The 12451-nt window shown below is 39.3% G+C and overlaps 1 protein-coding gene across 1 annotated transcript in view; it reads left to right on the forward strand.

Annotated features, from left to right (window-relative positions):
- The window catches only part of CACUL1 (CDK2 associated cullin domain 1), a 39666-nt gene that overhangs the window by 16284 nt on the left and 10931 nt on the right, over nucleotides 1–12451 (forward strand). The window contains exons 4-5 of the mRNA XM_066190842.1: nucleotides 3184–3279; nucleotides 7545–7647. Of these exons, the coding sequence (XP_066046939.1) occupies nucleotides 3184–3279; nucleotides 7545–7647 (199 nt within the window). The remainder of the gene's footprint in view (nucleotides 1–3183; nucleotides 3280–7544; nucleotides 7648–12451) is intronic.

Genomic DNA, 12451 nt, shown 5'->3' on the forward strand with positions numbered 1-12451 from the left:
CAACCCCCTGAATTGACAGTTTGATAGGATTCAGGATGAGGAGCGAAGGAATGAGGGATCCTCTTCTTTCCTGGAAAACCTTAGTCTAGGAGTGTGTATTTTGAATAGCTTCTGTAATACATCCCTCAGGTAAGATAGGAGTGGATTTGAAGACTTAATAGTTGCTGGGGAGTTGTAAGAAGTAAATGTCATGCTTACATCTGCCCCTCCCCTTGTAATTTAAACAGCTGAATGTATGTGTTCTCTTTTTCTGGACTAGGACCAGGAGTAAAAAGTGTTAGCCAAAGCAGTTTTTTGGTTTTTTTTCTTTTAATAGTTGTATCTGAATAAGTATTCATTTTAAATACAAGTTGGCCTCTAATGATGGCCACTTAATATAAAAATCTTAGCAACTTCTGTTTACTCATGAATTTGTTGCCGTGTGCTGCTTTTTAGTTTACAAAATTCAAGTTGTTTATATGAAAACTATTCCAGCTCCAGTTACTGTCCTATAAATGTGACTTGTAGAGATGTGGAGAAAGATCCTGTGCTGAAGCAAATAATTGATTTCAGTCTGGGAGTTTGGAGCAGTTATACAGTAACACTGTGATGAACAGTAAACAGATGGTTCTGTTTTCCCCACACAGATTACAGTAATTCATAGATGAGCTGTGAAAATACTATTATTGATTTCTCTTTGGCTTGGGTATTTTGGTAGTTTACAAGTCAAGCTTTAGCTGAGCAGAGTTTGATTGTCAAGTTTGCTTTTTTTTTGTTGTTGTCCATTGCTGTTAATGTCTTGGCTGTTGAGGCTTGACATGAAACTCTTATCAGGAGAATAAACTTGAAAAGTGACATTTCATGCTGATAAAGCAGACACCACCATAATTTCTGCTTTGCAGAGATTAAAACCAAGACCTGATCTTTGCCTTACACTAGTGAGGCACTTCCTCTGAAGCTTTCAGGAGCTCTCTTAGCTTTTCTTGTCTTTATCCAGAGCAGTTGTTTTCCACTTAATTGCAAGGTGAGGTGGTGGTTGACAGCTCCCAGATATCCTTCCTAAAAGGGCTCTTGAGGTCATTCTCAGGAGCCAGCTGGGTGCGCAGACGTTGTCCCCTCATAAACAGCTCCCCTTGGTCTTTGGGAGCTGAGCAAGCAGAGTTCTCATCTGCATTGGGAATAAAAGATATCAGTGCTTATATCCCCTGTCAAAAGTTTGGCAGACTGGCTGCACACATTGCCTGGGATTAAATCTCCACTGCCCATACAGCTTCTGTCTGTGTTTTTTCTTGTTGGCTTTATTGTTGTTTTGTTTTTTTAATGAAAATGGCAATCTATCAGTGAGAGAAGAGTGGTGCCCCGTGTCAGGCTATGGTCTCCTTTTGTCTGACGTGTTCTTTCAAGTAGAATTTCCCTTTTTCTTTAATCTTAGAAGCTGTATACAAATCAGAGGGTATAACCATATTTAAAGTGGAGGTTGAAAAGGAGTGAAGCAGGAATACATACTGCTTAGAATGCAGATTTCATTGCATGTTATTTGCAACAAATTGTATATGTAGCTATATATGAAAGGGAATCCTTGGTGCTCATAGCCACTTTTATATGTTGTTGGCATTTTGAACTAAAATTTGTTTGGCCACCCTGAGAACTGCATTTGCAATAAGATTAAAACCTTATGATCAAAATGAGGAATAACCATACATAGCCTTTGGCAACTGCATATGGAATAACACTCTTTCTTCCTTTGCCAGTTTTGCTTTCCTTTCTGAACTGTCTGCTCTGTATTGGTGTTTGCTGTGAAAATTACCCACGTGCTCACTGAGCATATTAAGGGAGGCAAAAGAAGCTATTTTAAAGGAATAAAAGAAGGTTATAAATTCAGAATACTTGATAGAGCAAAATATCACCATAAATATTAACTTTTCTCTTAGGGCTGCTAGTGAGTGTCCATACAAAGGCTGAAAAATGTTTGTGAAGACAGCTTTAAGTTCTGATAAGGTGGTCGAGGTGCAGCGAAGCCTTGAGTGTTTCTCATCCCATAGATGCTTTGGCTTTAGGAAAATCTTTGAACTTGTTTTCTTGCAAGGTCCCAGTTATTGCTGTATTCTCTATCTTCTTCTGGCTTGGGGCTGTCAGAGGGGAAAACAATGCAGGGGAAGAGAAGTTCTGCTTCTGATGAGCAAACAGCACTTTGCCCTTGGGCTTATGTAGGTGTGAGCAGTAGGAACTCAGGCAGCCCCTCTGGAAAGACCAAAGCAGGGGTTGGGCCAGAGGTAGGGCACTGTAAGAGGGAGAATTGGGGTGTTGGATAGTAGAGAAAGACATTGCTGTAGCTGCACTTCCAGCTGTGGGTATCTAAGTGCTCTTCTGAATGCTGCAGTGCAGCTCCCCTGCAGGCTTCCAAATGGGTATTGTAACAGAAACAGTACTTAGTGCTTCCCATTCTTCTGGTTCTCTTCTCCATTTAACTTCACCTGCTGCTGAACAGATCTCTTAAGCTTCCTTATCCCCTTCTTTGGGAAATAGGGTATTGTAGCCAGAAAAAGCACATTCAGGTTTTGTGTAGGCAAGTGTAGGGTTGGGCTCCAGGGGGATGGAGCCGTGTGCTGGAGCACGGCTGGAGATTTCCACATGCCAAACCTGGAGTGTGACACCTGAATGCAGAACTCTCTCTGAAGATGTTGCTTCTTTGTGAAGCCGAACCCCCTGAACACTTGCCTTGCCTGAGGTGACCCAGCAGTAACTTAGAAAGGTTTTCTGTGGAGGACAGTGTTCCCTGCAAAGCAGCTGTTTAATGCCACCCTGCTCTGGTGGAGTGAAAGCTCAGGGGAGTGGGAGCACACACTGTGGCACTTGTGCAGATTTGGTTATGGATTCTAGGCATGACAGCTGCTGCTTTCAAAACAAACCTCTGGTCTTGAAAAAAGTGTTTTTATTTGCATATGCTAAATGTCAGCTTGTTACAGGCTCACTGTATTTCTTACTGAATGGACCTTGTGCTGGGCACTGATGTACGTCCTAGGAAAACCTAGTTACTGAAGGGAGTTAGAGCAGAAACTCTGGAATGATGTGTGGCTTGCTTTGTGTGGACCTGGTGTATGAAATCCTTTGTAGCTGTTTGAGTTTGCTGTGAGAGCATAGCCCATGCTGTTCCAGATCTTTCTCTTGTTCAAATTCCAACCTGACTTTTACGGTTTCTTGCAGGCCAGCCCTCCAGATCTCTATATTGAAAGATTTAACGTAGCTCTTGGACAGTATATGGGAGCATTGCAGAGCATTGTGCCTCTTTTCATATATATGGTAAGTTTTAGAAAATTCTTTTCAAATAAATGATGTCCGTACACAAAATGCTGACTGAAAGTGAAAAGAATAAAATGCAGCTATAATGATTTCTGACATGTAAAACTTAAGACTCGTGCCTAGTTTTGGTGCCTGCCTAACAATACTGATCAAATTGTATGGGGAGAGGAAGGGGAAGCCATGGTTTTTAAATGCAGAGTTTTGCAGTTGGTTTCTGCCCTAATATTTCTTTCCTGGGAGTGGGAAAAAAGGGAATAAAGGGAAAAAAGCCATCTCAAATAGTTCATTATTTATATCTTTTTTTGAAAAGCGGTAATTTATTGACTTGTTAAGTTTTGGTTCTTAGTTTGGGGAGGTTGTGGAGGTGATTATTTTTTGCTTTCAAATAGTGCAGGTTCAGAAAAGACAGGAAGAAATGTGTCTTGGAAATGTCTTTATCGTTTGATCAAGCAATTCAGTATATTGGCTGGATAAAGACAAAATAATGTTAGTAGCACTGTCAGGTCTACTTGGAGTCGTTCAGAAACCAGTATTTTGCATCCTTTTTGTTGAAGTACCAAAACTTTTATTGCCTTTTTTTTTTTTTTTTTGGTTTGTGGTAATGAATAACTTAAGCTTGAAATTTTTCCTTCTCCCTGTAACTGTCATTGTATTGGCATCACTCTAGAAATGAGAAAAAAAAAACCCCAAACCAAAAAACTGGATTAAATAAGCCTCAAATTCTTCAAGGTTTTTCTGATTGGTAGTTTCACAGAGTTTGGGAAGCAGTAGCCTTTAGGAGGCTCTCCTGTGTCTCAGGGAATTTAGGTAACTTCATACAGTATTTTGACATTGTGTTACCATAGAGCTTTGTTGCATTAAAAGAGGAATTTGCCTTTTTTTGAACTTGGTATCTTCTAATCTGCCCTTTTATCTGGTTCTGTGACCTGTTAGTTCCTCTTGCTGCCAAAAAACAATGCTGACTTGATTGGCTCAGCTGCTTTGTAAGACTAATGGCAAATTAGGTGTAATTTTTTTTCACTGAAATAATTTCAGTGTTGTGCATGATGTGGGAAGTATGTCTAGAGAAGTCAGGGTGAAAAACGTGTTTCTTAGTTTTTTCTGGATGCATTTAGAAGTACTTCTATGTACAGGTACTCTTAGAATCTTACATTGTAGTGTCTAATCAAGTTTTCTCATACAGCAGCAACAGTTTCCTTTGTTTGGTCCTAAAGTACAATGGAAAAACAACTGCAAGAGGTGAAAGCCTAATTACAGTCTAAATTACAGCTTTGCAGTTGCTTTAATAGGTACTTTTCCAAGCATTTTGAAGTGGTCGAAGTTGTTAAACTCTGCCTTTATGTCAGAGGTGACGAGGCTTTCCGTTTCTGTGATTGCTTTAATCAGGGGTTTCCAAGGCTGTTGAGTTGCTCTTGAGGACTTTGTTCTGAAAGGATAATTATATTGCTGCTTAGGAAAACTTTTAATATGCATTTAAATATTTTTCAAATCTATGAAGCTGAGGGAAAAACTAAAGCTTGTATGTAGAACAGGAATATGGCATAATATTTTGTCTTAGTCTTAGTCCTGAGTGTCTTGAAAGCAGCAGCAACACTTTTCTTTCCTGATATGTACCAAAGTAGGAAAGGTGATTTCTTACCCTGTGTGTGTGTGGTGACCAAGGGGTGTTTCCAGGCTTATCAGGAGGGGTGGCTAAGAGGACTGACCTTGCAACTGAGGGAGTTTCCTTTTTCCTCCTTTTGCTGGCAGCACTTGGGTTTTTTCATGTGATGATGGATTTTTTCAGTCTTAGGCTGCTGCAGCAGGTTTGTCAGAAAAGCACAGAGGCCAAAAGACCCTTGGAGATTCTGTGGGTTTAGGCACCTGCAGAAGTTCAGGGATGTAACTGAAGGTAAAACAAATGAAACTGGAAGTCAGCTTCATACACAGTGCTTTGTTCCTGGCAGAAAACTGTTTTGTAAATTTAAGTGAGATTATTGTGGGTGCTTACAGGTTGTACATATCACAGTGTGCTACACACGTGAAGGAAAAAAAATGAAAATTCATTTCCATTTGAATAAAAAATAACATTTAGATTATATATTTTCCTTACAGAATGTCAGTTTTTCATTTTACTTTGAGATATAGCTGAAAATATCTTATTTTGTCATGTTATATGAGCCTAACATTTGTGAGCACTGTGGTTTTGAGATAGTTAAATTTTTTTCATTACCTCCAAAATATTGTTATGTTACTGGGTGATATTGCACTTTATTGCTTCTCAGCTAGAGGGCATTTTGTGTGTGTCTGTATACACAAATATATGTGAGTATGATGTGATAAGCACACCTATATACTATGTTCTCTTCTTTTAAGAACTTATTGATCTCTTAATATTAACTGAATTTCATCTTTTAAGGTTTGCCAGATTGCTTTGTCATAAGGTGTTTTGTAGAATTGATGTTTGTATCATAACTGACTTTCTCAGTTACTCATATCTGCTTACTTTTTATGTGTCAGTTAGACCTTCATGTGACTTGAGATGTTTTTCAGGAGACCCTGGCACAGCCTAGGTAGTGACAAGTTATACAGAAAATCTTCCTGATTTACCCCTAACAAGAATGGGGGAGGTGACAGCCCTTCTGCTCTCTCCTTTAAAAACACTGTGGATTGGAAATGAAGTACTTCAGTTAGATGCTTTTTCGTCGTCTGTTTAAGCTCACACAGGTGGAACTATCTTTTTGGAAAGGTGTTTCCAAGTGAGCAAATGTGAAGAGTATTTTACATTTCTTCTGTGCTTGTACTGTCTCGTAACTGCTGGCTTGTGGGGTTTTTTTGTTGTTTTTCTAGTAATGAAATTACTAGAATTAAAAGCTTAGGCTTTCCAGCCCCTGAGCAAAATGAAGCATACTAACTTGCTCATCTTGTGCAAACTGGTTTAGGAAAATGTTCTGGTGAAAGGCTGTAGTGTGGTGTGTAGCTTAACACTTCCTCGAAGTGTATCTTTAGTTGCTGTGGGTTTCTGTTGCAATGGCAATTCACTGTTGACTAAAACCTTTACCAATAAGTTAGTCTGTTTCTAATTAGGGTATTACGATATTGTGTCTACCCTTTCCTTCAATCTCTGTTCTCAAGCCCAGGTGAGAGAAAGCAAATGAGTCCTGGTCCTTGATAAAACCTCTGCAGACAGGATAAATTCAGGATATCAGAGGAAACCACCAGCAGCAAGTTTAGTAAATTTAAAAAAAAATCATTTTAAGGCTGTTGTCCATCACTGCAAAAAATTTAAACTGCAATAGAGGAGTGTGTTCAGGCCTCAGATGGCCTTTGTTCTACCAGGTTCAATTTTTATTAAAGGTAAACAACTGCTGGTGAATGTTCTTTCAAAAGTTTAAGGGCTTTCTGTCTGGACAGATTGTTGCAATGTGTTTGTAGTTTTGGTAATGGCCAAGAGAAGAATGGGTTTCACACAGAAACGTGAAGATTACTCTGTGTTCTGAGAGTTCTGGTTTTGTTAAATGCTTTAGTGAATAGCAGAAAAACTTGATTTAAAGCGTGGAAAAACTTTTCTCCCTTAATTTATCTCTTCTTCTAGTAAATCTCTTAGAAAAGTGTTTCTCTGAATTATTTTTGAGTTGATTTTCTGTTAGATTATCTGCTTAACGCTCTTATACCTCTTGTCCAAATTAGTGAATTCAGCTGTTCTACTTACAAGTTAGCTTTTTAATGGTAGAAGATGTATCTTGAAGAAATTTTTTCCCTCCAGCTTTTGAAACACCGCTTTGAATAAGACACAGACAAGAAGTCTTGCTATTAATTGCAGGAAATGGAGCATTGATACCAAACAGTACATTAGGTATTGGGGCCCTCGAGGAGCTCATGAATATAATTTTGTTTGAATTTCCCTCAAGGAGATGAATTCTTTATTAATGCTGATTGGTCAAAGTAAAGGAATCCTAAAAATTTTAATGTAGTTCACTTTTGTGTAGATTTGTATATATCACTTATTTCCACAACTGATTCATTCTGAGTAGCTATCCTGTGAGATTGTCAATGAACCACAGAAGTGGATAGTTGTGCTGATGATTTATTATTGTAACTCATCTATTTTAATGGCTTAATCACTTCTAGTCATTGGGAAAAATACTTTTTTTTGTTACAAACATGTTGTCCAGCTGTATTTTGGTGTTACGAGAATTTACAAAATTTCTAAAAGTTCTAAAATGTAATTTACTTTATTTGCTATTATGAGAAACAAACTTGAAAACTTCTGTCTTATTTTCCAGAATAAATTTTACATAGAAACCAAGCTAAACAGAGACTTAAAAGATGACCTTATAAAGCTGTTTACGGAACATGTTGCAGAAAAGCACATTTACAACCTAATGCGTAAGTAAAGCTCTTGAATTTTTCTTATAATGGAAGCCTGGAGAGCCGCAGTGCTTTCAGATACTATGGAAATCCACAGCAAATGGGGATAAAATGCCAAATATTAGTGAACTTCAATACAAATGCCTTTGAGGCATGAGGAAATGTGACACACTTCAGCTTTTTTTTTTTTTTTTTTCAGAAGTCTGACTTTGTATGAAGTGACGCTTTGCTTGAGGTCTGGGGGGACCAATATTTATTTTCCCTCGTGACTTGTGATTATGGCAGAATGAACATTTTATTGTTCTGTTACTTTTCAACTTCAACTTCTTCAAATTACTGCTGTTACTTTTCAACTTTATTATCAAAATATTGACAGGTGTCATTAAGAATGTGGTGTGGTCAAAGAACTGTGATACCTCTGGGGTTATTGCCATGATGTGCTCGAGTACTGCTGTAGGTGCTGAGCTGCAGAATGCTGACAGCAGTTTCTCTCCTAGCTTAATGGGTTAATGCAAATATAATGTGCTTTAAGTGTTACCCACAGGAGCAGTGAACGGGAAGTGTGACTCCTGTGGTGAACCACAGTGTTTGTGTGAAACCTGCGTCCTCTGAGAGGGTTTGTGTGAGCACAGGGACCTCGCTGCTTGGCCCCTGGGAAGGGCAGCTAGCAAAGCATCAGAGCAATGGGAGTGGAGTTTATGCAGATCACATCACCTCAAATATCGCAGAACAGTGAGAAATGCCCAGCCATGGGCCCAACGTTTTACTTCATGCCAAAAAAAATACTGTTATGAAACCTGGTAAGATGATTGCTGCAACAGGATCATGGAGAATTTGGCTGATATTGTATTAGAATGTTTGCATTTTTCAGGCAAAGAATTTTTTTTCCCAGTGTCAAAGCAAAGGTGTAACACTGAATGAACCTCTGACATAAGTGATTTCAGATGTGTTGTTGCTAAGTAATTAACTTTCTGCAGTGATAATAGCAGAATCAAATAGAAATTGCAGATGAACTGTTGAAGGGAAAAGACCCGTGGCGTTGTGTGTGTGTGTGTAATCAGAAATACTTTTCCCCAGCTCTGTTAATTGCAGGAGTAAAATGAAAAAAAAAATGAAAAATAAAGGTAAGCTGTTTGTGTTGCTGAATATGAAGTCTCTTGTTTAATGAGCAAGAGGTTCATTTCCTTGGGTTCCTTTCAGTCTGACCATGAGTTTATTAAAGCTAAGTTATTTGGGTTTTATCTCCCTCCTAAAAAGATGATAAATACTGACAGGCATGAACTCCTAACTGTGATCTGATTTAATTAAATCTTGAATAAGGAGATCTATAAATTGAGTTAAAGTATGCCTAAATAAAATTTGAAACTTGCTAACAGGTTCTTGGGAAATAATTGAAGATACATAGCACATGATGTAGTACTGCAGATGTGCTGAAAAAACTTGTAGTATTGTATTTTTTTCTGCCTTTCTCAGCTGTTTCTTCCAGCTTCCTGAAATTCAAACCCAAACAGATGAGTCGTACCTTCCTTTTTTGAAATGTAAGGGCTCTGTGAAAATAGATTGCAAGTTGATGTTTGCTATTTACTTTGCTTCTCAATGTCAGTGTGTGGTGTTCTTTGCTGATATTTGACACGGATTTTGTTCAGCAAAAAAATGTTTCTGTATTTTGAGAGGGAAGATGTACAGATATGAATGGGGCGCTTTGGAAATTAAAGTCAAGGACGTTGTGATTGGTTTGGAGAAATGGAGTCCTGGGACTGTTTTTTAAAGAGATGCTGCAGCTGCCACTTCAGTGAGAGTAAGCATGCCTCCCCTCTGGTTAGAAAAACAAAAACAAATTACAAAATTGATTTAATCCATTTGTGATCTAGACTTGGAGGGTCAGAGTAGCATCTGCTCTTGCTCCTGAAATTTGTTGCTGTGTTTGTCCAAAGTGGGTTTTGTTTATGGTACCTTGTCATTCTCTCAGAGCCTGGAAGCTGGCATTTCTGTTCCAAGCTGTGTTCAGGAAGGACTGTAAGTACGTTTCAGGTTCATTTGATTTTTGAAAAAGTTCCTGCCCTACTTCAGAAAGACAGGGTTGAGAAGCCAGCAGAGCAGTGCAGCCCTGATCTCTTCCTTGGCATTTGATCTCGCTCAGACTCCTCCAGGCTGAGGGCCCTCATTCCTGTGCTGGCTGGTGGGAGGCAGGAAGGTGCAAGATCAACACCTGTCTCTGTGGTGGGAGCACTTCTCTGAGCACTTGGTTGCAAAAATTTCAGTGATCAAGGTGTCAATTCATTATTTGCAGAGGCAATATTGCCTAAGTGAACATTACTTAGACAAATTTTTCCTGTATCAATCCAGTTTGGTTCCATTTGAGGTTGGAGAGGTGATTTTTTTTTTTTTCTAAAGCACTCCACTGTCTGGAGCACTTCTCATTAGTTCAAGTAAATACATAATAAAAACCACAATACACAGATCCACAAACACAGCTGTTGGTGAAACACTTTTACACTCACACATTTATCAAGTCAATGCTCTTCAAATTAAAGTGGGTACATTTGAACTAAGTGAATATAACGTGATTATTTTCCTTACAAAGCTGAAGCTGGCTCTTGCTGATAAGACTGCTGCATTCAGTGGCTTGGGAGAAGTTGCTGTGTGCAGAACTGCTTAACTGAATGTAACAAGCAAAGATACAGCATCTTATTTACAGGCAGCTTCAGAAATGAGGGTGGGAGGGGGAGAAGATGCAGATAATATCCCCATGTCACTAGGGAAGGGGTGGTGGAGAATGTCATCTTTGTTCCTGCTACAGTCCTGCATGAGGTGACTTGTAAGCAGAAAAACTCAGAAACAGATTTATTTTCTCCTTGTTCAGCCACTATCTCCTCTGATAGTCCTGCACTGTAATCTCTGTGCCCTGGAAACATCCTGCCTGTTTATTCTCATCTAGAAAAATGGCAATTACTGTGTGAAAGTGACTAACAGCTGCTGAAACTCTCTACTTCTTATACGTGCAGGTAAAATTCAATGGCAGAGCATTTGCAAGTAACTGCCACTCTTCTCTTTTTGGATATTGGCAACTCAGTGCCCAAACCAAGCTTGCTTTTGAATCTAACAAAAGAGGGAGAAGCCATTAAGAACATGATGTTGTGTCTCCTTGGTGGAGAGATCACTTGGGTTTAAATTACAAGTGTTTGCAATTATTTTCTTCCTGGAAACTGAAGAAAGGAAGGTGAATGGTGGACTGTAATCCTGCTCTGGGAGGTCGATGACTTTCCCATACCAAGAAAAAAGCAGCAGAAAGTTAAGCTGGTCGTAGAGGTGAAAGCTGCTTTAGAGGGCAGTTTTCCTCTCCTTCCTTCTCCAAATTCTTTGCTGTAGCACTTCAGCCATTTATATCTGGGTGTGTAGGGCTGTTTCTTGCCTTACACATTACTGTTCCGAGTTCAAGAAGTGTTTCTCACTCTTGAAGGAGCAATGTAATAGTACAGATCATTCAGTACAAGTTGGTTCTTCCCCAAAAAAAATCTGCCTGCACTTTTGTACAGTAGTTACTCAACTGGGAAGTCAGGTGAACTTTATCTGAGGGAAAACAGCTTTGTGCAGCACTTCTGGCTTTGTTCTTGTTGCCTGGGGTAATTACAGAATTAGCCACTGAAGCCTGAGCACACCGAGCGGTTACTTTGTGTGGATTCTAAAGGCATGTATGCAGATGTTGAATATAAGTCTTTCTGTCAGTGCCTGTGTGAGTTTGGAGCTAAAACTCAGTGTAGAAATATATCACTTATGTTTGCCAAAGTCGAAGTTTTTCTCATGGTTTCCAAGAAAAAGTTCTTTGGAAAAAGTCAGGAGGAGGGAGACCACTCACAGCCTACTTCATTGTGTTTTCAGTTTCTAGTTAGTTACAGAGGAAGTCTTTTCTCTGAAGATTTTTACGTGTGACAGCTTTGTTTCTTCCTAGTTAGGTCACTTGGATTCAGATGAGGGGAAGAGAGCTTGTTGTTCCATTTTCTTTATTTTTTTTGTTGGAGGTGTATTAAAGTTCAATAGAAGGGCTGTTTATGTTGGAAAAGGTTTTTCCTTTATAAAGACAGAAAATATATTGCCAGTGCATTGCAGCTTTCTAAAAAGTACCAGAAAAGTTGACTGGACCATTGGAAAAGGTTGCTAACATCTCTTTAACAACGAGGTTGTCCAGCTTTTTGATTCAGCGGGTAGAAATGTAGTGCAAAATTACAGAGAATGAATCTGTTTCTATCTGTTAGAGGTTGATGAATGTAGCAGGGAGGATGTTGCTGTGTTGTTGTGCAGTGCCTCAGTAGGAGTGTTTGTTGTTCTCTGGGCACCCAGCCCTACCTATTTAGCAGCTGTGTTTTGCTGTGCTGACCTCCCAAAGCCTGCTGATGTCAGTGAAGCAAGGCACCCTCCTCATCTCTTCAGCTGTGTGCTGCTTTGACAAAGTGCTTTTCATTAATAAATGCCATGTCCAGCTTTTGTTTGTGAACTCAGACTCTCTGTCTGAGAGGAGCAGTGCAAAAGGCTGAGAGAAGGACTGTGATTGATGCCAAGCTCATGGCCTGACTCTACAGCTATAACAGAGACCACAGGGTTTGTTCTGGTGTGTGCTGGGTTTTTTTATTTACTCCCCTTGCCTCACCCTGTGGCACAGATAGACAAGAAAAAGACAGATTGACTTGACATTCACCCTGTTTGAAGTGGCATTTCTTCCCTCCCTCTCAATTTTGACATCTGTCTCAAACAATCTGCACATGAGAAGCAACCTGTTACTGTGTTGATGCACTAACTGCACAGAAAACACCCTGACAAGAGGAGA

The sequence above is a fragment of the Chamaea fasciata genome, unplaced genomic scaffold (genome assembly GCF_029207755.1).
Source record: "Chamaea fasciata isolate MVZ Bird 193981 ecotype frontalis unplaced genomic scaffold, bChaFas1.0.hap1 SCAF_9, whole genome shotgun sequence".
NCBI classification, from domain to species: Eukaryota; Metazoa; Chordata; class Aves; order Passeriformes; family Sylviidae; genus Chamaea; species Chamaea fasciata.